The sequence below is a fragment of the Canis lupus genome, chromosome 6 (assembly GCF_048164855.1).
Source record: "Canis lupus baileyi chromosome 6, mCanLup2.hap1, whole genome shotgun sequence".
Taxonomy (NCBI): Eukaryota; Metazoa; Chordata; class Mammalia; order Carnivora; family Canidae; genus Canis; species Canis lupus.
Window position 1 is genome coordinate 64,369,270 of NC_132843.1, and position 25,355 is coordinate 64,394,624.

Genomic DNA, 25,355 nt, shown 5'->3' on the forward strand with positions numbered 1-25,355 from the left:
GGCAAGCAGAGGGAGAAGGAGAAGGAGGCTCCCCACAGAACAGGAGGAAGCCCAAAGTGGGGTTTAATCCCAGGACCCATGGGACCCATGACCCAAGCCAAGGACAGACTCATAACCAACTGAGCCACTCAGGTGCCCCAGTTTTATTACTCTAAATGATACAGAGACTAACAGACAAAACTGGGGGCTGGCTCAAGAGAGAGAATCTACAGTGAATCCCCACTGCATAAAACTAGGACCCCAAAATGTTATTCCCTCTACTTTAAGGTGAACTAAGAATGGCATGCCCTCTACAACAATGTCATAAAACTTGCTTATCTTAAAATATGGTACTGAATAGGGGCAAGGGTGAGTTGGGGAGGGGAGGGAGTCATTTCCCCTTGGAACTAATTACCATAAATACACCCATCCATAGATTTTCAGCCTATAGTCACATTGAGTAGTCTGAAGAACTTCAAGCTAAGAATTTACTTTAAAGTGACTTCCAGTTGATAGGGCTCTCAGCAGTAAATGCAAATTCTCAAGAGAGAAAACTCCCTTCATTCCAAGAAAAGTGAACCCACAGTGAAAAGTCACAAAAGAAACAAAACATCATGGTCAAAAGGCAACAGAAAGAACAGATAGCGAAACAAGACCCACAGTTGTTAGAATTGCCAACTCAGAATATAAAACTATTATATTTAATATTGTTGGGAAACACTCCCCCATGGGTCTCTCTTGCTTCTAGATGTCTTGCTTTCTCTGCTGAAAGATCAAGGCCTGGCTGGTCTTTACTCAGATCATTTTTCAGGCCTGTGTTTGCAGTCTATTGTTAACCTTAAAGGATAAGGTAATATCCCCCACTAGGAGAAAGTACAAGCTTACTTGCTGTCTACTGTAAACTGTACACTGATAAGTTTCCCAAAGTCAGTGATCTTCTCTGTGCTGGCAAGCATCTAGGCCCTGGAGGAACTGTGACATAGGGTACCAAAACAGACATGTTTACACTCTGGCCACTGTTTCTTCTGTCTCTGAGACACAGCAGTCTCATGTCTTCTTTCAGTATCTAACCTTGGCAAGTTAACTTGCAAATAGTATAAAATCTCATAGCCTTCACAGTTCTTGACAAATAGTCTTCAAAAATAAAAATAAGAATAGAAAGCAAGACATTAAACAATGACTAGAAATTAAAAAAAAAAAAACGAACTTCTAGAAAAAAAAAGTAGAACAATTGAAATTTAAAACTCAGTGGCTGGGTTAAAAGAGCAGATTAGATAGAAGGAAAGAATTAGGGAATTGTAATATAGATCTAAAATTAATCAGAACACAACATGGAGAAAAAAGAGAGGGTAAGGAACATAAGCAAAGAGTGAGAAAAAAAAAATTCTTGTTGAAGTTACAGAATTAAAATAAAGCAAAACCAATTATTTGAAAGGAAAATTACAGAGGTGTTTCCAGACTGAGGGAAGATGACATTCACATATTTGGGAAACCCTATGAATTTCAATAGGTGAAATAAAAAGAAACCCACACCTCAACATAGAAGAATGAAATTACAAAACAGCAAAAATATAGAGAAGATCTAGCTAGTTAAAAAAGACATATCCATAGGAATAAAAATTAGACTTTTAGCTAGTTTACAACAGAAGCACTGGAAAGCAGAGGACAATGGAATATTTCTAATGTACTGAAAGAGAATAACCTAGAATTCTGCACTCATCTAAACTATCATTCTAAGAGTAGGCTCAAAATAAAGGCATCTTCAGACAAAAAGAAAAAAGGAAATAAAGACTCTTGCTATATATAGTTAGACCTCAGAAAAGTAAATTCTAAAAAAGAGAGAGAAAAAAACAAAATTATCTATGATGGAGTGATATACATCAAGAAATGATGAGTAAAAAATGAGTTTCTATTTTATAACAACTAGATTAAATAATTTAAAAATTCAACAATTACAAAAGTTGACAAAAATGTAGAATAAGAAAATGTTATGCACTGCTGCTGGAAGTGTAAATTAGTACTGTTTTGGAATAACTTGCAATAACTTGCAAAACATAACTTGCATATTCAACTACAAAATTCATCTAGTAGGTATTAATCTAGAAAGATTCCTATACATGGAGCACTCTTACACCAGGCACAGACATGTATAAGGATATTGACAGCAGATTGTTCATAATGGAAAAAAAAGACTAAGTAGTTGAAATATCCATGAACATAAATATGAATAAATAAGTCATGGCATAACCCCATAATGGCATATTATTCAACAATAAAAATTAATGAATTACTACTAAAAATCTTAGAAACATGTTGAGTGCAAGAAGTGGGTCACCAAAGAAATCAGATCTATATCATATGTAAGACCAAATAACTAGCTTATATAACTAAACAATATTGTTTGGGGATATATTTATATTCAATAAAAACTTTTAAAAAGCTAAAGAATGATCAAACCAGATTTCAAGAAAATGGTTAACTTTGCAGGGAAAAGAATCAAGGGGACAGAGAATAGGCTCTGAAAGAGTCCACATATGAATTCAACATATTGATAAAGTTGCAGTTCTTAAGTTCATTGTGAACTCACAGTGTTTGTTTTAATATTATACTCTATAACTTACATGTATATTATTTTGTAGATATCAAATATTACAATGTAAAGAAATTAACATTTAGGAAAAAGGAAAAGGAGAAGAAAAAAACTTCCTCAATCATAGTTATGAAAAGTTTCATAACTTTTCAAGTTATGAAAAGTGGTGTAGGATAAAATATTGGTGAAATAGTGAGGGTGAAATATTTGAAGCATATCCATTAAAGTCAATGCTTAGACAAGATAATCACTGAATATCATAAAGATATTGATACTCTCCAAATTAATCAACAAATTTATTTCAATCCCAATCAAATTTCCAGCAGACTTTGCTTTTTCTCCAAATTCACAGAACTTAACAAGCTCATCCTAAATCCATATAGAAAATGTAACTTCCAAAAACAGCCAAAATAATTTTGAAGAGCTATAATTCAGTGGAGGCACATGTCCAATTAGATATCCATGTTTCCTTTAAAGCTAAAACTGTGGAGAGAGTATCACATCAACAGAGAGAGTATGTAAAGAAATATGATACATGAGAAGATTCCTAACTACAGAAGAATTAGGGACATTCAAAAAATGGTGCTAGGATAACTGATTATCCATATGGGAAAAATTCACGTTAAAACAACAAGAGCCCATTTCAAAACAATCAGATTAACTGATATTTAAAGGGTCTGACAAGATTGGTAACTGGTGAAGATACAGAACAGAGGGACTTCTCATACACTGCTTGTGGGGATATAAATTCATGTCCTCATCTTGGAAATAAATCTGATAATAACTAGTAAAACTGAAGGTTTTCATACTTTATAATCCAGCAGGCCACTTCCAGGTGCCTCTGTTAAAGAATATACTACACTACCTTGTATTGAAAAGTCCCTAAAAGTTAATAAGGGAAGAGAAACAAATTTGATGCAATAAATAGAATATAAAGAAGTAAAATGTGAATAAGCTAAAACTATATGTGTCAAGTATAGAAAACAGATAAGGTAGAAACTAAATGTTAAGTTTTTAAAAAGCTATATAGAAGTAGACATGTAGCATAAAGCTTATGCAAAATTTAAAAGATCTACATCAATACTATATATTGGATATGTGGATAACAGGTATGTACTATATATAATGAAATATGTGTAAGAATAGTTAATGCCTAATTTAGGAAAGGGATTACCTTGGAGAAAAGGGGAGAAGAATAAAATTGGGTGGTAGAGTTAGCACTACGTCAACGTAAGCAAGGCACTTCAAAATATAAGGACTCATTAACTCTCAAATTTGTGCAAGTACAGGACACAAATCTGTTTCCTTAAATTTGTGCCCTCAGCACCTCACCTATCTCACCCTAGTCTTGGTCCTGTTAGGCGGGATGCATAGAGACTTCAACTGCTCTCTGTGGAGCTTTATTCCTTTAAAAAAAAAAAAATCTGTTGGGAAAAGATCCATATAGAGGTTTGTACTTGCTTGGGTAGCATTCACATGTTTAAAATGGCACTTGTTAAGTTACTTTCTTGAACTGGAATTGTCACAACATGTGGATATTAGACATTTGGACTCCAAACACAAGTGCTGTGCGGACTTGCTATAATGATCTCTCATAGAAGATTCTTTTTCTCTTTACATAATAACCAGGAAAAAAGACATGTGACTGAGTTTGGCAGTGAGCCCCCCAACTCCCATGGCTTTGCATTTAGAGCAGATACATATGAGAATAAAGAGAGGGTGGGGAAAAGATTGGAATTTATAGCAGGGGTAGTGCCCTGAGCAGTTCTTACTGACTTGGCTCCTGTCTACTTTCCAAGCCTTTCAAAACCTCTCATCAATTCTGTGAGCCTTCCAATATCCTCCAACAATTTCCCATTTTCCCTAAATTAGTCAGAGTGAATATCTGTTGCCTGCCACCAAAGAGCTCTAACGGTTACACTGAGCCTCATGCTGTCAAACAATAAATTTTTAGAGGTGCATGGGTGGCTCAGTTGGTTAAGTGTCTGCCTTCGGCTCAGGTCGTGATCCCAGGATCCTGGAATCAAGCCCCACATCAGGCTCTCCACTCAGTGGGAAGCCTGCTTCTCCCTCTCCCCGCTGGTCATGCTATTTCTCTCTCTTTCTCTTTCTTGCTATCTCTCTCTCAAGTGGATAAATAAAATCTTAAAAAAAAAAACAGTAAAAAAGAAAACTACAATTTTCTTAAAAACAAAACTGAATTTATATAATTCCACTGTTATGATTGATCCTTAGGAACTAACTTTTCACCACAATTTGAATTCCCACTTAGGACTGATAAGATCCTACAAGGAGAATGTCTACTTGTATATTTTGAGCTCTGTCAATGCCACATCTTTTGGCTAAATCACTGTGGAGTTATTAATGTCCAAGGAACACACTCCTGACACTGTTCTCTGTTCATGGTTGGCCCCTGAATAAAAATTTGCCAAGCTGGCCTTCGGTGCTGACTCCACTAAGAAACTAGAGTCTCAAGTCTAAGAAAATCCATCATTGTACCAACTGAGCCATTCAGAGTTGTCTTACCTCCTCTGTCTTTAAAACCTCCCATATCCGAGCATGGTCTTCCACCAGCCAGGGTCCTGGGCTTTCTACCTTGGTGGAAAGTTTGAATTTAGATGCCACTTGAGCAGGTTCTCCCACAGATTTACCCTCCATCTTGAAGGAGCCAGGCAGGAGGCATTACGGATCTGTGTGGAAGAATAAAGTGTGATCCAGGTTAAAACATGAATTACCATTAAAAAAAAAGATATGAATGCAAGTTATTATGTGTGATTTGTGGATAATGAGACCATTGAAGACAATGTCACAACAGATATCAACTTTGATGACCACTTTTTTACATATATTAAATATTCATTATTGCTATTTTAATGCAGGCTTCTGGAGGCAGGGGTGCATTTTGGTAAAGAATGCAATTTCTTTACGAAAAAATAGATAGAAATTTTAAAGCAAAGTAAGAAGCATCATCTGCCTATTATGCCTGTATGTCACTTTGCTCTAGCCCCCCTCAGGAGGTAAGATGGAAATGGGTGCAGAGACAAGCCCAAATGAAGTTCTTGAATTTTCATGCTGTATATTGCATGTGGAAGAAGTACTGGCGTCAGGAGTCTTCCTCCTCAAACATCTATTGGGTACTTGTTTATATTAGGCTCCAAGCTAGGCATACACAAATCATTTGGTAATTTGGTTCTTAACCTTAAGAAACTTAATGTCCTGGGGCAGAAAGAGTTATAAACAAGTCATCACAATATGGTATATGGCCACATCTTAAATGTCACAATATTTTTTTTTTCAAACTGCAGTGGAAGCATGGAAAAATATTCTACTCAATATTTATTGGCTACATTACTTTCCTGAGCCTTAGATTCATCAGCAGTTGCTGTAAAGACAATGTTTTAAAACTGATACCAATCCTATAACGTCTTCTTCCTTGACATCTTTCCATCACCACTGGCTTGTTTGGAATCACATCATGCCTGCTCCTCGCCATCCTGTCCAAAGGAATCTCCTGCCTCCATTCCCGTCCTCCTCTATCCTTCTCAGAGTAATTTTTTTTTTTAAGTAAATCTAAAAATGATGTTCCACCTACTTAAAATTTTCCCTAGGGACGCCTGGGTGGTTCAGCGGTTGAGCATCTGCCTTCGGGTCAGGGTCTGACCCCAGAGTCCTGGGATTGAGTCCCACCCCAGGCTTCTTGCATGGAGCCCGCTTCTCCTCCCTCTGCCTATGCCTCTGCCTCTCTGTGTGTCTCTCGTGAATAAATAAAATCTAAAAAAAAAAAAAAAAACCTTTCCCTAAAGAATAAAATTTAAACCCCTCTTTGCCTGGCTTCCTCCACCTCCCTTCTTTCACCATACCCTTAGGCCTCCTCAGTCATCATTGTACCCATCTGAAGGTATGTATGGATCTCAAATATATCCAGCACCTTAAGGCTTTGTTTCTGACATCTCTTCCCACCCCTACTCCAAGGGAATAAAGACCCCTTCTCCATTGTTACTCCATCTATATACTCTGGACAGATTTCTATTGTGCCACCTGTTAACATTTTTATTTACTTGCTTTCAACTCTATTTTCACCCTCTGTCTTTTAAGCATCTTGACACTAGGGATGGCATCATATACAGAGTAAATACTTATTTTTTTTAAGATTTTGTTATTTATTTGTTCATGAGAGAGAGAAAGGGGTGGGGGGCAGAGACACAGGCAGAGGGAGAAGCAGGCTCCATGCAGGGAGCCCGATGTGGGACTCGATCCCAGGTCTCCAGGATCACACCCTGGGCTGAAGGCGGTGCTAAACTTCTGAGCCACCCGGGCTACCCTACAGAATAAATACTAAACAAATGTTTGATGAATTAGTTAATTCAGTAAATCATGAGAATCCAGTGAAAATGTGGCAGCAGATCCAATATATTCAAATAACAGATGTAAAAATCAAATTACCTCTTATTTTTCACTTTTTGATTGATTTAGTGGGCTATACGGTCTTCATGAGAAAGAGCCAAGTCTAATGTTCATCATGCATCCCCAAGCACCGAATTGCTCATTAGTACACAGACTAGCTTTCATGGAAATGTCTTCAAGAATTGAGCATGTCTGCAAAAAGCAGGTTTTATGCTCACATAACCTATTGCCCAAATAAAAGTAAACAGAAATGAGTATTGAGAAGCCTAGCAGGGCTAGTTGGTCAGAGGATTTGAGAAAAACATCTTTGGCAGCAGACTTCCTTCTCTGCTTCACGTGCTCCATCTGGAAGCCATGGAGAGCAAACCATCTGCTTGCAGAGAGCAATGATGAGGAAACTGCTAACCAAAACCATCGTGCAGTACTTACACACATGGAGCCCTGAATACAATCCTACTAGGAGGCAGGAAACAAAACCTTTATAATTAATGAACAAAGTTCATGTGAGAGGATATGCTAATAAATGATGCTGACACATACAGGCAAGGAAATAAACAAAGCAAAGTCATGTGGAGGTTTCAGTCCCAAAAAAGGAAACTAAAATAAACAGGCCAAATGGAAATAGGCCAGATTAGTAGGGAAGGAAATTCCATCATTGTTATTGGAGATAATACTGTAAACAACAAATAATAAATCAAAACAAAGTGGAAAAGCTACATAAAATGGTTTTAGCTCTCTCTTCTGCATATCATGGAAACCTAGTTGGACAAAATAGATGAACTATAACATCTCAGGGTGAACAATGGAACATCTGTAAGCATAACGCATCCTGGTGACCCCACAGCTTTCACTCTACTGCTGCCCACAATTGCTTTCTCATCAATACAGTGTGGGTGAGAATTGGCAAATTTTCAGTATTGGAGACTGAACTCTACTGTGTACTGACTTCCCACAGATTTTTCCTTCCCTGTTTGGGAAGAAGATGCAATTTAATGAGCTTTAAACCATTATGAAGTACTTGGGAACTCATGATGGAAGCAGAGAGGCAGCCAGTGACTAGGATGCTCTTCAAACGTTTCGAGATCCTCCACATCATCCGAGATTTGAGGTCTCTTCATCCATTCTCAGAATCTCTCCTCACCCACAAAACGAAATGACCATATATGCAACATATTTTGAGCTCCCATTGCATATCAGCCACCGTGCTAGGACTTTTCACATTATCTCTACACTACACAGTAACCTGGTCAGGTGGACTTAACCATTTTACAGCCCTGAAAAATTAGATGCAAGGCAGCTAAGTAATTTTAATACACTGCTAGGAAGTTGTAGAGTTCTGAAGTTTATGCTTTCTCTCCTAGAAAAAGTTCAGCAGAACTTCAAACCTTACCCTACATCCCCTCACGGGTAGAATGAGACCTCCCTCTCCTGCTCTTTCCCTCATGGATTAGAGTTAAGTAATGGATCAGTGTCTAAGCTAACTGGCCCACTAGTGCCCACTTGAGAGGTGGTCATGTCTAATGAGTATACAGGTAAGAGTGGGATAGATACAGAGAGGGAAACATCCTGGGAAAATAGAGCATTCCTTTTCCATTTTACTCCCATCTCAACTCAATTTCTTTTCTTTTTTTTTTTTTTAATTTTTATTTATTTATGATAGTCACAGAGAGAGAGAGAGAGAGAGAGGCAGAGACACAGGCAGAAGGAGAAGCAGGCTCCATGCACCAGGAGCTCGATGTGGGATTCGATCCTGGGTCTCCAGGATCGCGCCCTGGGCCAAAGGCAGGCGCTAAACCGTTGCGCCACCCAGGGATCCCTCAACTCAATTTCTTTTTCTTCTTCTTCCTCTTCCTCTTGGTCTTCTTCTTTTTAACTAATCTCTACACCCAACGTGGGGATCAAGAGTCACATGCTCCATCAACTGAGCCAGCCAGATCCCTCACCCCATCTCAACTTCTGACCAGGGTAGCTGTTATTGGTGTGACCTGCACAGTCACACAACACCCCATGCCCAGAAGGGCCCCAGGTTTGGTTGAATGTTCTATCAATGTGTTGAAACTTAATTTTTACACAAAAATCCCTGAATTTTCATTTTCCACTGGTCCCCCAAATTATAGCCAAATTCTGCTGCTGATCCACCTTTTTACCTCTTCAAATCTTAAGTTCCACTCCATATCTTCTTTAAACAATTCATACATTTATTTATAGGTTTCCTATTTTCCTAAAATGAGCCTATAGAAGTCTATATAGTGGGGCTATTTCTCGTTAGAATGAAAATAAGAGGAATATGTAGACCTTCTACTACCTTTGATATGCCGCATATCTTAGAGTTGAACTCCTGTCTTCTTTCTTAAAACACGTGGTCAAGGCTTACAAGCCAACTTCCCTGCAAATACCACTAATATAAGCCCATTCAATGAATAAGATGAAATCACTATAAACCTAAAGGCAGAATCTTCAATTCCACTTAATATTTGGTCTAAAATATCATAAGCCTATAAGATTTTTGAGGAATCCATTTTTGAAAAACCGTCATCCTAAAATACCTAATATCAACAAAACAAAATTTATTTATTTTATTATTTTTTTATTGGTGTTCAATTTGCCAACATATAGAATAACACCCAGTGCTCAACCCTTAAGTGCCCCCCTCAGTGCCCATCACCCAGTCACCCCCCTACACCCACCTCCCTTTCTACCATCCCTTCAAAACAAAATTTAAACCCGTGGATGGTGAGATCATCCTTAAGTTAGAGGTGGGTTAGAGAAAGGAGGCTTTAAGTATAGAAAGACAAATATCTGATCAGAGAACACAGGAGCAAAATTTAGCTCAAAACCTTAAAAAGAGGGGCGCCTGGGTGGCTCAGATGTTTGAGCATCTGCCTTCAGCTCAGGTCCTGGGATCGAGTCCCACATTGGGCTCCCAGCTTAGCAGAGAGTCTGCTTCTCCCTCTCTCTCTCTGCCTCTCCCCCTGCTTGTGCTCTGTCTGTCTGTCTGTCTGTCTCTTTCTCTCTCTCCCTCAAATGAATAAATGAAAAATATTTTTTAAAATATTCAAGAGAAAATTGCTAGAGAAGTGCCTTTTGTAATTGTAAAAGGATTTGACTGTACACTGTCCCTACTTCATGAAACAGAGAAGTAAAATAAGAACAGGGAAGATAAGTCTGGTGGTATGGAAGAAAGATGCTTTCACTTGACACTGAGAACCAACTGCAGATGAGAAAAAGCCATGTAAAAATTCTTAAGATCATTTTGCTTCAAATCCTAGAGCCCTAACATTCCTACCAAAGCTTAAAGATTTGTGTTGCTGTTGTTGTTGTTTTTCAGTTTGGTTAAATCCAAATACCATCTTCTTTTTCTTTTTTCTTTCTTTCTTTCTTTCTTTCTTTCTTTCTTTCTTTCTTTCTTTCTTTCTTTCTTTCTTTCTTTCTTTTTGAAGAGGGAGAGAGTGTGAATGAGTAGAATGGTGGGGGAGGAGCAGAGGGAGAGGGAGAGAGAATCTTAAGCAGGATCTACACCCAACATGGAGCGTGATGCAGCATGAGCCAAGATCAAGAGCTAGAGGCTTTTTATTTTATTTATTTATTCATGAGAGAGACAGAATGAGAGAGAGGCAGAGACATAGGCAGAGGGAGAGGGAGAAGCAGGCTTCATGCAGGAATCCCGATGTGAGACTCAATCACCGGACCCAGGATCACACCCTGAGCCAAAGGCAGACGCTCAACTGCTGAGCCACCCAGGCGTCCCTAGAGCTGGAGGCTTAAGTGACTGAGACACCCAGGTGGCCCAGGGGCTAATCTTAAAAACATAAGTATTAAGTGATCATCTAAGAACATAAAAGCTTGCCATTACTAGTATCTGTTGTTGTGATTTGATAAAAATTATCTATAATTCTCACAGATACAACCTTTTTGAAGCATGGCTTTAAAAATAAGTCCTAGGCACAATTTCGCTGAAATCTGTATTTATTTTATTAATACCCATGCTGGATTTTGTTTGATAAATCAATCTTTACTGAATTTGACTTTCTCTTCTATCATAGTAAATAATATATGAGACATCCCACTAAATCATTATCTTTTTCCCCTCCCTCTCCTCCTTACATTTTTTCAGAAGGAAGTATTCAGAACCTATATACCATTCAGAACCTTACTGGAATGCTTTGGTGTTTCTAGCCTTTGTCTAGCAGAGCCGTGTTTCTCTTCTGCTCCTGCAGATTCCATTGTATGCATTGATAATACAGCATTTCTATTTGGTTCCCTTACACACATACACTCTTGCTTCTGCCTAGAAAAATCTTTTAATCTTTTTAACTCAATTCAGATTTCTCCTAATCTTGAAAATGTCTCTGATATTTGCCCTATTCTAGTCTTCTTCCCATGATTACTTGTGTTTCTGCCATTTCTTTCCTCTTAACTTCTTTCATCCTCATTCTGCTTCCAATGAGCTCAGGTTCTGTGCAGATAAGACAGGCTTCTTTACCTCTGGTTATCATCAACTCTTTCACCTGAATGTCTATGTATCAAGAACAGTCTTTGCATTTTAGTGTGTTTTACAGGGTTCAGAATGGCATAGTACAATGCACACTGGAATCCCAGGCAGGAGACCTGGGTTTAAATCATAAGACTACAGTAAGTTCTCTCTGTAACACTTGGGCAAACCATTTCACTGTCCTCAGCCTCATGTACCTCATCTTTAACATGAATAAATAGACCAATAACACCGCTGAGACCCCCCTCCCACAGAGATAAAATAAAGTACTCACCTCTCCCCCACCCCAAATGTAGAAAGCAAAACTAATGTGCACTGAAGTATTTTTCCAGTAGAACTGAGGGATTTATACTACTAAACACAATGGTGAAAAGTGGTGATTTCCATAGGTCACTCGCATACTATACTTATGCCCGCATGATGCATGTATTCATTACTCAAAAGTCAAACAAATGGTATGATGTTATCATAGCCCCTTGGCATTCATAGATTTAACACCTGAGTTGTGACTCTTCAGGAAGAACTCAAAATTCTCTAATGTGTAGTCAACTGTAAATTTTGCTGAGGCTTTGTAAGGCTGGTGTTTGGGTGAGCTCAGTGATCCTTAGCATCCAAATCTTGGTTCAGTGGTAGACATCTCTAATCATGATTGATATTGTGGTACTCATAAACTGGGGCATCCAAGGAGGTCATAAGAGACAGCCTTCCCAGTTGTAGGGGTGCATCACAGTGGTCTCTTCATTCTGAAAACGGAGACAGAAGCAGCTGTCCAGAATCTAGGATCTCTGTGCAGAAATGGAGACTAGAGCATAGAGAGACACAAGACAGAAAGAACTCCAGGGAGTCATGGTATACATTTCTAGCACTAAGCAGCACTCGTCCTGGGAAAGCAGGCACGTCAGATTGCTTCAGAGCAATACTGAAACATCGGTTGTGTTTGAAGTAACAATTTATGTCAACGTATTAGGAGGGCAACAGATCTTCACTGTCTCCTCCTTTGTGGGAACTCAGCAGCATTCTAGCCTCTAACAGGCAACTCACTTATATTCTGCGTATTGGTTTCTTTGGCTCTTCTCGATTTACTCTGGTCTCCACTGCTGGACTATCAGCTCTTTGAGAGACTGAACATAAATGTATCATATTCCTTCAATTTTTTTCAAAAAGCTCAATCACCCTTTAAAAAAAAATTTTGTTTTCTTTCCACTAAAAAAATATACTTCACTGGAGTAGCAGTTTAAGCATTTACTACTATGATGTATTTTGGAACAAATGTCAATCATTGGGCAACCATTTTCAAAGGAATTTTAATTATGTACTGTCTTCACTGAAACTGAACAAGGTTGCACAATGGAACCTTGGAATCAGAAGTGACTTTCTCTGGGAGCAACTGTCTCCTGTTAAATGTAGAAAATTGAAGTAGTGCAAGACATTCCTGCTTCATTCAAGTTGATAGCTTTTAAAGGCTGGTCCAACTGCACTTCAGACTTCGTGAGCTACCACCTTCCCCTCCCCCCACTGATAATCCTTGGCAGAAGTTTTTAATAATAACTCAAAAAAAGAAAAACCCAGACTGGGTTTTGTACTACCCTTGTGAACCTCCCTGGAGAAATGTTGCTCTTTGCTTAGCAATTCCTGCTCAGCACAGAAAGCCAACACAAGGAAAACAGCTGGGCTCCCTTCCTTGTCTCCGTTTAGTGCGGGCAGTCTGGAAACAGATCTGCACAGGCAGACATGGGGGAGGGAAGGGGGAGGATACCTAAACAGAACAGAGTCCGAGATCTAGAAGAATCCCTCAGCATTGTAAGAGAGACAGAAAGAATTCTAAGGGGCGGAATTTTTTATGGCCTGCGTTTTTATCACAATAAAAAGCTCAGCGATTATGTTGCTTGAAAGTGCAGAATGAGATGAAACTGTAAATCACATGACCATTCCAGGCTCAAATGTTTCACAATTCTGTGGATTCCAGCTTTAACTGGCTGAATGAGGGCAAAATGCAAAAACCATCAGGGGAGCATCACACAGTTCAATAGTCACAGGCTAATCTTTATCTTCGAGTTGAAGGAAGTCAAGCTGACTCAGGTCGGAGTCATTCTTTAGGTCCCGACATACACTATAGCAGTCCGGTAGCGATATAGCATTCACCGTGCCAGGTGCCGGATTCGCACATCACGAGCATCAGTTCATCCTCACAGAGACTGAGGAAAAGCTCAAGATCAAGAGAGGTGAAGGAACAAGCTCCAGAGTTTCTGTCAAGCTGGCCGGACCACAGAGCTGTGTCCTCACTGCTACAGACAAGGCCATACCTTAATCATCAATGTTCCACTCACAAAATAGCATCATATCAATGTTGAAAAATCTAAATTCCCAGGAATCTGGGCTCTTGAAAGGATTCAGAGGTGGGCTTCTCACAAGAGCCATGCAAAAATCTGAAAATCTTACATTCAGGGAAGGAAGTCTGTTGAGTTTATCAGTTAATGCACAAAATCATTTTAACTAACTTCTGAATAGATTGGCCTTTCCACATATCTGGTTAAAGAGCAGTCTGTTCTCAATCTTTTACTTTACTAAAAACAGAAGTTTAATCTATTTAATTACAGTCACTTTATAGGACTATAGGATAACAGCAGGTCTCTATGGGGAAGGGAGAGATCTCTTAAGAAAACACTTCTGGGAGAAGCACATACAGTGAATTGGCACTAGGCCAATCCTCATTCTCTTTCCGAGTCTCTAAGCAGCAAGGATACCATTCTTTTCCCCCCATATATTCTTAACTACACCTCTTTTTCATTAGATCAGAGAACATCTTGTCCCATATGGACAACTCTGATTAGTTTCACATAGTAATGATTAAATCTAGCTGGTATTGCTAAATACCCAGACACCAATTTGCTAGACTAACTAGGTGCAGGAAGCTTTATAATATGAGCAGCATCTTCATTTTCATCTACGTTGTTCCTTCCCTGATCTTGGCCTCTAAAATAGGCATTAATGCCCATAAGTGATGCTAAGGCCAAAGGAATGGGTCCAATATTCATCCAGCATGGGGGAGGGAGGGATCTGCATGCCTTGTGTTAGGGAGAGTTCTCCCACTGTCTCACATTTTTTACTTTCTTCTTGGCTTTTTTGGTCTGTACCCATGATGGAACATGGTAAACTTACCCCATGTGGGATCAAAAACTCACTGACCCAGATGGACTCAGAAACATTAAAGAGACAATGAAAGGGAGGAGAAACCACTGGAGATACTGCTTCCTGACTCTTGATTCTGGCACAGATCTAGTGGGCTTGTCCCCTTGGTGATCTGTGTGCCCTAGGTGAATGCAACAAAAAGTCAAAATCATCTTATGAAATTCTTTTTTTTTTTTTTTAAAGATTTTATTTATTTATTCATGATAGTCACACACACAGAGAGAGAGAGAGAGAGAGAGAGAGAGGCAGACTCCATGCAGGGAGCCCGACGTGGGACTCGATCCCGGGTCTTCAGGATCCCGCCCTGGGCCAAAGGCAGGTGCTAACCCGCTGCGCCACCCAGGGATCCCATCTTATGAAATTCTAAGAAACCCTCCCAAAAGCCTGAGTTTGCTGTAGCCCAGGGACATTTTTGTCAGGAAAGGCAGCTATATTGGTTGCATTTCATGTACATTGGAAAAGAGGCCATCATTATTTTCAAATATTTTTACTCAATGTATTCAATTGTTTTCAGTCTCTTAGTGAACTCTGTGAGGACACTCAACATCTCTGTTTCTTCTGTGTTTGTTTTGTTTCATGCCAAGCTCTGTGCATGTATGCCATAGATGAGAGGTCCTGAATTCACAGGTACGCGTATTGGCTGATAGGCTACTATTGAATTTTCCTTTCACAGTCATTAAGGATGGAACTCTCATGTTATTTTGGAGTGAACCAAAAGATCTGAAGTCTCAATGAGACAACCGAAAACCAAATTCATTCCCAAATCCCAAATTTCCAAAACATACTGGAAAACTGCTTTGCATAGCAACAGAGTCAGGAATGTTTTCAACTCAGCCTGTGGGGAAGGTCTTGCCGGGATAGATTAAGCAGTTCCTGAATTGGAACCTACTTTTTCTTTAAAATTGCAACCATTCCTAGCAGAGCCAAGCCTGGATTTCTCATCAGGCCTTCAGAATAGCACCAGCCATCCGTCACAGACTTTTCAAAGGCTGCACTAAATATCTTGTGTACCTTTGCAGGGTTTTTTGTGTTTGGTCCTAGGTTACGTTTTCACTAAGGCCTAGGTTTAGAGCTTTGACAGATGCAGTCGTCGTCTGATTGGCCCATTTTATCTGCCCTTTTATGGACACGTACCATATTCAATAGCTGAAAATGTCTCAATTTTGATAGCAGCAAATGAGAGATGGATGGAATGTGGGGCTTGAGACCTCCATTAGGTGTCAGTTTTAGTTTCAGAGCCACTGTGAAATCTACCGCAGCATCTGTCTGAGGAGAAATAGGGTCATTTCCTTCTGTGTCACTATTCCATTCCAACTAGGTTGTAGTTTCTTTTCTCTTTCTTTTATTTTTCCCTTCTTAAACTTTCACAGGACTTTCCACTTCCTCCAGTGTTTTCATTGACCACAGCTTGACCTTGCTATTTCCAATAAACCAAAGGAGAAACTGAATGAGATGGTGTCTTGGATTTAGGCCTCTTTAGAACGATAGCAATCGTGCCAATGTACTACTTAGCATCCTTGACTTCCTAGCTGAGGGGTCAACGGGCCAATGCGACTTTACCGCAGCAAGTGGCAGACTTCCAGGGAATATGATGGTAGGGTTGCTTCAACTCCACTCAGCACCATGCTGCTCGCAGGAGGGAAGGGAAGTCCCTAACATTTTACTTGGCTAGAGCCTAATCATTGTGCCAGGTGTGTATGAGGCAGGGACACAAAAGATAAATAAACATATGTACTCCTTTTATCAGCCTACATGCTGGGATTTCTTAACCCAAATCATGAAGTCGGTAATTACATGAAGAGAAAAAGAAAGATTTCAAAATGACAGGATACATTTCACAGATACATCTCAAAGTGATAGGATAAGTGTTAGACGTGCACAAGCGCATTACAGTGAGAGCTCTGTAAGCTAAGTATTAATCCCCCATTAGATGACACTGAAACTCAGCGAAGTTAAGTGAATTGCCCAATATCACACAGCAGAATGCAAATTTGAAAACAGATCTGACTCAGGACACAGCTGCCCTTCCCATTCTATAGCAGCCTTTCAAAAATTTCACAGAATTGTGACCATGTTAATTTTGGGCCTTGTAACTTTAAGGATGAAAAGAGAAACGCTAGCTCTTTTCACCCAGGTAGCAGAGGAAAAGCCAAGAGGGTTATTAGAATTTGTTTCCTTATCTATGCTTCCTTATCTACCAAAGCTGAGAGTCAGCTTCTTCCTTCCGCCTTTCAAGTCCACTCTGCCATTTCTTCCACTTTCTCTGCCCTTCCAGAGTTCAATAAACAATTATTTCCCTATGTTTTAAAAGTGGCAAAAAATAAAAAATAAAATAAATAAAAGTGGCAGAAAACAGAAGCAAAAAATTTGACATCATCAGTTTTCACTTCTTATGTGTATGTAAATTTTTGCTACAAAAGTATGGTGATCCGTAGTCTAAATTTCTTTTTTTTTTTTTTTAAAGACTCACTCTCTTTAAAACAACATATGGAACCTATTACAGTACTCACTGACTTCTTCACTTTTCTTCTGCTCTGGAGGGTGATGGGTTTATGATTTACAGCTCAAGTGAATGCAGTTCTTGGGTTCATTGCCCCAATTTGATTGTGGTTGACATTGATTCTGGATACCAGAGAGATTTTAATTGTTAACCTTATTGTAGACTGAAAAATGATTTACATGCTAGTGAAGCTTAAGCTGGCTCAGAATCTCAACTTCTATATGCTCACTCCAGTTCTGCACTTCAGTCTGGACCACAAGAAAATGTGGGGTTTTCTTCTTTTATTCTTTTGTGTGCCCTAAAAAGGAATCCCAGGCTAGTTACTTTAGAGGTATACTTTATCACAAAAAGGATAAAGCGTGGTGAAATCAGTCCAAATAATCTTGAGGTTTTACTTGAGAAGTCAGTGCATTGATTAAGTCGGCCTAGAAATCTGTCAACAGGCTGCCTGGGTGAAGGTTGATTAACTCTCTCTCTCTCTCCTTCTGTTGCCTTGCCACAGACCTACAGAGTTGTTTAGACTCTACTCCAGTTCCTATTGGACCAATTCGTCAAGAATAAGTGCTGTATTCTCCAAATTAAAATCTGGCAACGCTAGCCTTCCATGTATAACAGGCTGTCATAGTTGGTCTCACGTAACCAAAAAGGAAATTGAAATAGAAAAGCAGGACTTTGGATACACTCAAGCAGCACATTAGCAGTGACATCAATTTTAAACATAAGAATCCCTGATTCTTTACTCTAAGCCACTGAGCCAAGCTAACACTCTCCTTTTCTCTGCCTTTATCTTAGGGAGAAGTGATAGTGAAGTAAATAAACTTCATGATCCTCTCTGCTGGGCTAGACCACGCACACACTTTCCTCTGGGTCCAGCATGGGACTTCTAGCAGAGAGCCCCCATCTCCTGGTCTTAGCCAGTTTGTAAGGGGGAAGTTACTTTGTATCACAGGCAAAGTTTCTGCCAAAACAGTTAAAATCTTGCTCCATTTGAATTATAATGACCTTCCAGGGCTATGCACCACAGATGTTAAGAAAGTTTCACAAATGTTGCTTCTAGTGGGTAATGACTTGTATGCCTGTTCCAAATAAAAAGAAAAGAAAAAATCCAGAAGAAAAGACGGGTCAGCGAGATCCCCCCCTCGCCCCCCCGGAAGGTGAAGAAGATCCACCACGTCTCTACTCCACAATGCTGCACCCAGGCCCGACAATTGCTGTCATGCTCCAGTAAGTCCAAAGCAGGCTGTATACACCCCACTTAACACCCAAGACTACTTACTGATTTGTAGGGGAAAAAATTGCAACTTTGACTTATGTGTTTATTTCATCTCATAATTTCTTCCAATTTGTATATGTTTTATAATACATATAAATGTTAGAATAATAGTGCATGCATGCAGTTTATAAGTAATTGTCTATTTATTGAAGGATACTCAAAAATATTGTCCTGAGTATTCCACCAAAACATTTTCAAAATTACTGCCTTCGACAAATAAAGCATCCACTTCCATACCTCTTAACTCACCACAGAAACTTTCTCTTTCTCTTGAAGTTCCTATCTCTACCAGTGGTAATATCATCCACCTAAATACCCAAGCTCACAATCCCAGAGTCAACCTCAAATGCTCCATATCCCTAGACCCCCTATTCAAGGGGTCACTAAATCCTATTTGACTACTTCTATGAGGCATCTCAGGCTAGAGCTTCCTCTATATGCCAGCCACCACCTTGATGTATACTTCCATTATCTCTGGGTTGAACTATTGCCATAGCCGAGTTACTAGACTCTCTGCATCTTCACTCTTCCTAGTCGTTCTCCATACTGTCACCAGAGTAGTTTTCCTAAAAGCCTTTTTTTTTTTTTTTTTTTAAGAAAATTGCCTTGCTTAGGAACCTGAAAGAGGAATGCACCAATAGGGATCCCTGGGTGGCGCAGCGGTTTGGCGCCTGCCTTTGGCCCAGGGCGCGATCCTGGAGACCCGGGATCGAATCCCACGTCGGGCTCCCGGTGCGTGGAGCCTGCTTCTCCCTCTGCCTATGTCTCTGCCTCTCTCTCTCTGTGTGTGACTATCATAAATAAATAAAAATTAAAAAAAAAAAAAGGAATGCACCAATAGGAGAGAGTTCAAAATTCCTATTACAGTCTGTCATGATCTGGCTGTATCTTGACCTTCAAGTCATATCTTTGCCTTGGCCCAACCCCAGTTCCTTACTCTCTCCTATTACTGAACTCACTGTTCTCCAAATAGGGCCCTTTCATACCTTTGTTATGTGGTTACTTCAACTCAGAATACTCCACTCCCCCACCCCAGCCCCTTCCCTTTGACTTTGTTACAGCAGCTGAGGCTATATCCTTCTAATATAATGCATTTACTTGTTTGGCATACACAGGCCTGATACTGTGATACATTATTCATGACACCCTGTTTTGATTTTCATTTGATACAGAGAGTAAGTAGCAGAACCATGATTCTAATCTCTATCCCTCTTGTTCTAAGGTACATGATTTTAACCACTGGACATTACATTTAAAGCAAATGTCAATATCACGCCCTCAGTCCCAAACCCACTGGGGAGTTAGTGACTCTCCCTGTGCAAGTTGTTCATAGTTGCCTCACAGTATTTACAACACTGTATTTTAATTTGCACCCTAGGAGATTATGAACTCTTAGAGGTCAAGAATATTTATTTGTACTCCCCTTCATATGTTGGGTACCTAGTGTGTGCCAACACATATCAGGTGGTCAATAAATATTTGTTGAATAAATCAAATTACAAATCTTCAGTCCCTCCTTAATCCTGACTTTTCCTTCTCAATCCCCTGTGCCCCATCACAGCTTAAATATAAATGCAAAAGTCACCGGAAGGTCTCACATAGTAATCAATACAGAAAAAAGCTTTATACAATGATGAAATTGCCAACACCATTATAAGATGGTTACATCAACTGCAAGAACTTGCCCTCAAAAATAGAACAATTTTAGTGAGGTATAACTTATATGGCTCACATTAAATATGTATTCTATGACTTTTGACCAAAATATATACCCACATTATCAATACTAAAATCAAAATATAGACTTCTTTCACTTACCATACTTATTTTGAGATTGATCCATGTTGTTGTGGTCTAAGCAGTTCCCCCTACTTATACTGCTTAATAGTATCCCATTGTTCAATATTTTATTTATACATTTATCTGTCTGTAGACATTTGTGTTGTTTCCAGTTTGGATTACTTTAGCTAAAAGTGAGAGCAACTGGGGCACCTGGGTGGCTCAGCGGTTGAGTGTCTGCCTTTGACTCAGGGCGTGATCCTGGGGTCCTGGGATCAAGTCCCGCATCAAGCTCCCTGCAGGGAGCCTGCTTCTGTCTCTGCCTCTCTCTCTGTTCTCATGAATAAATAAATAAAATCTTTTAAAAAAGTGAGAGGGAAAAAAAAAAAAAAGTGAGAGGAACATTTATGTACAACTCTTTATGTGATCATTTGCTTTCATGTCTCTTAAATACCTAAGTGTAGAATTGTTTGATCATACGGAAAGTATGTGATCAACTTTATGAGAAACTGCCAAAACTCTTTTCCAAATGGTTATGAAATTTTATATTCCCATTAGGAGTGTATTAGAGTTCCAGTGGCATCATAACTTCACCAACAATTGGTATTGTCAGTCGTTTTAATTTTATTCACTCTAATGTTTTTGTTTTTGTTTTTTTGCTTTTGAGAGAGAAAGAGAGAGAGAATGCATGCTCAGCAGCGAGGGGTAGAGAGAGTCTTAAGCAGACTGAGCTGAGTGTAGAGCCCAACAAGGGGCTCGATCCCATGACCCTGAGATCACAACCTGAGCCGAAACCAAGAGCCACACGCTCAACCAACTATGCTACCCAGGTGACCCCACTCTAATGTTCTAATGGACATATAGTAATATCACATTTGTGATTTTAATTTTCTTTCCCTAATGATAAGTCATACTGAGCTCATTTCATGGATGTACTAGCTGTATATATATCTTCTTTGATAAAGAGTATTTCAAATTTGTCCATTTTTATAGACTTCTTATTGATTCTATTAGTGAATTGTAAGGGTTCTTTATATATCCTGGAAAGCAATCCTTTGTTAGATATGTATGTTGATAATATTTCCTCCCAGTCTGAGGTTTGCCTTTGCATTTTCTTACCCAGTCTTATGAGAAGCAGGAGTTTTCAATTTAATGTAGTCCAATTCAAATGTTCTGTTTAAGCTTTTTGTGTCCTAAGAAATCTGCTTACATGAAGTGTAGAAGAAGTGTTATAGTTTCGGCATTTATATTTAGGATTATGATCCAGTACAAGTTAATCTTTGTGTGTGATAAAGAGTTGAGATTCATTTTTTTAATGTAGATAACAAGTTGGTTCCAGACCTTTTGTTGAAAAAGTAATCCTTTCCATATTGAATTACCTTGGCATCTTTGTTGAAAATCAGTTGACCATACACACACAGTTGATATACATACATGGGTCTATTTTTAGACTTTCCATTGTGTTTCATTGGTCTATATACCTGAACTTACACCAATAAATAACACAGTCTTAATTAACTGCCACTTTGTAATAACTGTCAAAATCAGTAAATGTAAATCTTCTAACTTTATTCTTTTGCAAAATTCTTTTCATTATTGTAGGCATTCAAATTTTCATATAAGTTATAGAATAAGCTAAGAAATTTCTACAAGAAAGCCTGCTAGAATTATTATGGGATTTCACTGAATCTATAACTCAACTTGGAGAGAAGTGACATTTTAATAATACTGACTCAATAGCAATACTGACTTTATTGAGATTTCATTGAATCTAGAAATCAATTTGGAAAGAATTAAAATTATAACAATACTAAGTCTTCCCAGTTGTAAACAGAGTAAACCAATTCAGTTAAGTTTTCTTTAATTTCTCATAGAAATATCTCTAGTTTTCAGGGTAGAGGTTTCATGTATTTCATGTTTGGGGATGCTACTGCAAGATATTATCTTATTTTTTATTCCAATTTCTATTTGTTTATTGCTAATATACAGAAATGCAGCTGATTTTTGCATATTGATTTTGTATTCTGAGATCCTGCTAAAATTACTTATTAGTTCTAGCAGGTTTTTTTGGTAGATTTGTGAGGATTTGCAGCATGCTTGATCATTCATCTGTGAATAGAGATGGTTTTACTGTAGCTTTCTAATTGGTATACTTTTTATTTCTTTCCTTGTCTTACTGCACTGGTAAGAATTCCAGAAGAATATTCACTAGAAGTGAGAGAGTGAATGAACATCCTTGTCTTGTTCTTGAACTTAGAGGCAAAATCATTCAGGTTCCACCACTAATATGTTAGCAATAGTTTGTATTTTTTAAAATGGTTTCGAGATATAATTCACATGCCACAAAATTCAACCATTTAAAATATGCAACTCAATGCCTTTAGTATATTCATAGAGGTGTGCAATCAATATATCAGACTGTGGGGGTTCTCTTCTATTCCTGCTTTGATGGGAGATTATTATTATGGATAGATGTTGAATTTTTTCTTTTTTCTTTTTTTTTTTAATTATTTATTTATTTATGATAGTCAGAGAGAGAGAGAGAGAGGCAGAGACATAGGCAGAGGGAGAAGCAGGCTCCATGCATCAGGAGCCCGACGTGGGATTCGATCCCGGGTCTCCAGGATTGCGCCCTGGGCCAAAGGCAGGCGCCAAACCGCTGCGCCACCCAGGGATCCCAGATGTTGAATTTTTTCAAATGCTTTTCTTGCATCAATCAAAATGACCATATAGATTTTCTCCTCTATTGTAGTAATAAGATGAACTACATTAATTAATTTTTAATATTAATCAACCTTGCATTCCTAGGATAACACTATTTAATCATGATTATTATGTTTTTAATATATTTCATTTTTGGTTTGCCAAAAATGCTAAAGATCTGTGGTTCAATTTCATGGGATATTGATCTGTAGTTTTCTTGTAATATTTTTGTCTGGCATTGATATCAGGATAATGTGGGCTTCATAAAATGAGACGAGAAGTGTTTTTCCTGCCATATTTTCAAAACAAGTTTATGTGGGATTGGTGGGTTTTCTACCTTGAGTATTTTTTTAAAAGATTTATTTGTTTGTTTGAGAGAGAGAGAGAAAAAGAGCATGAGCAGCAGAGGAAGAGGGAGAGAGAAACCAAGAGTCAGATGCTTAAATGACTGTACCATCCAGGTGACTGTCCACCTTGAGAGTTTGATGCAATGCACCAATTAAGGCACCTGAACCCACAAATTTCTTTGTGGGAAGTCTCTCATTGTGAATTAATGTCTGTAATTGAAATTCAGGTTTCCTATTGATTTCCGAAATAGAATAGAACTTCTATCAAAGAATTTGTCCATTTTATATAGGTTTTGGAGTTCACCGACATCAAGTTGTCTATAATATTCTATTAGTTACCCTTTGAATGTGTGTAGAAGTTTAGAGATATCCCCCTTTTCATTTCTGATATTGGTAATATTTGTATCCTTTTTTGTTTCTTGATCAATACAACTAGAGTTTAATTATTTTGATCTTTTAAAAAAATCAGCTTTTTAAAAAGATTTTATTTATTTATTCATGAGAGACACAGAGAGAAAGAGAGAGGCAGAGACACAGGCAGAGGGAGAAGCAGGCTCCATGCAGGGACCCCGACATGGGACTCGATCCCAAGTCTCCAGTATCATGCCCTGGGCTGAAGGCAGGCACTAAACTGCTGAGCCACCCAGGCTGCCCCAAAAAAGCAGCTTTTGATTTCATTGACATTCCTTATTCTTTTTTCTGTTTTCTACTTCATTGATTATTTGTTTCCTACTGATTTGGGGTTTAATTTTCTCCTATATTTCTAGCTAAAGGTTGAAACTTAGACTGATGCACATAAAGTTTTATTCTTTTGTAAAATGAGCTTTAAACCTATACATTTCCCTTTAAGTTGCATTTCACAAATTTTGATAATGAGTTTTCTTTACATTCAGCCCAAAATATCTTCCAACTTTTCGTTATTTCTTCTTTGAACTATGCTGCTTAATTTCCAAGTGTTTTGGGATTTTTCAGGTATATTTCTACTACTTATTTCTAGTTTAATTTATTGTGATCAGAAACATACTACATATGATTTTCATCATTTAAAATTCCTGGAGACTTCTTAATGACTAAACATATGGTATAACTTGGTCAATGTTCCATGAGTTTTAGAAAAGAATCTGTATTTTGCATTTGCTGGGTGGAATGTTCTATAAGTGTCAATTAATCCTCACTGATTGAAATGTCATTTGAATCTTCCATATCCCTATATATTTTCTGTATCCTTATTCTATCAATTCCTGAAAAGAATGCTATAAACTGCAACTATAATTGTAGGTTTCTCTTTTTCACTTTTCGGATCTGTGGGTGCTTCATACATTTTGAAGTCAGTTTTTAGGTGCAGACACATTTAGAATTGTTATGTTTTCTTGATTTATTGACCCATTTAACATTGTGAAGTATCCCTGTTTATCCCTACTAATATTCCTATTCTGAAGTCTATCTTTTCTATTAATTTAGCTAAAACACCTTTATCTCTCCCCAACCTTTCCCTTTAATTTGTGTCTTTACATATAGACAGAATTTTTTTTTAAAGATTTTATTTACTTATTCATGAGAGAAACAGAGAAAGAGGCAGAGACACAGGCAAAGGGAGGAGAAGCAGACTCATGCAGGAAGCCTGATGTGGCACTCAATCCCAGGACTCTGGGATCATGCCCCAAGCCAAAGGCAGACACTCAACAACTGAGCCACCCAGGCGTCCTGACAGAAATTTTTTTTTAAAGATTTGATTTCTTCATGACAGACTCAGAGAGGGGGGTGCAGAGACACAGGCAGAGGGAGAAGCAGGCTCCATGCAGGAAGCCTGACGTGGGACTTGATTCCAGGTCTCCAGGTCATACCCTGGGCTGAAGGCAATGCTAAACCACTGAGCCACCTGGGCTGCCCCTGACAGAAATTTTTATAGACCACATATAATTGGAGTTTTTACAATCTAATGTAACAATCTCTAGCTTTTTGGTACAGAATTTAGGTCATTTACATTTAATGAAATTACTGATAGGGTTGCGTTTGAACCTACCATCTTGCTGTTGTTGAACTATTTATCTCATTATTTTTTTCCCTATTTTCCTGCTGTCTGATTGATTTTTTTAAAT

General features: G+C 38.5%; 1 protein-coding gene across 2 annotated transcripts in view; it reads right to left on the reverse strand.

The window, feature by feature from the left end:
* Positions 1-25,355, reverse strand: part of RGL1 (ral guanine nucleotide dissociation stimulator like 1) — a 249,980-nt gene that overhangs the window by 154,471 nt on the left and 70,154 nt on the right. For both annotated transcript variants that reach the window (XM_072830925.1, XM_072830923.1), the window contains exon 2: positions 5,096-5,259. In XM_072830925.1, coding sequence (XP_072687026.1) covers positions 5,096-5,227 — 132 coding nt within the window. In that variant the 5' untranslated portion in view covers positions 5,228-5,259. The remainder of the gene's footprint in view (positions 1-5,095; positions 5,260-25,355) is intronic.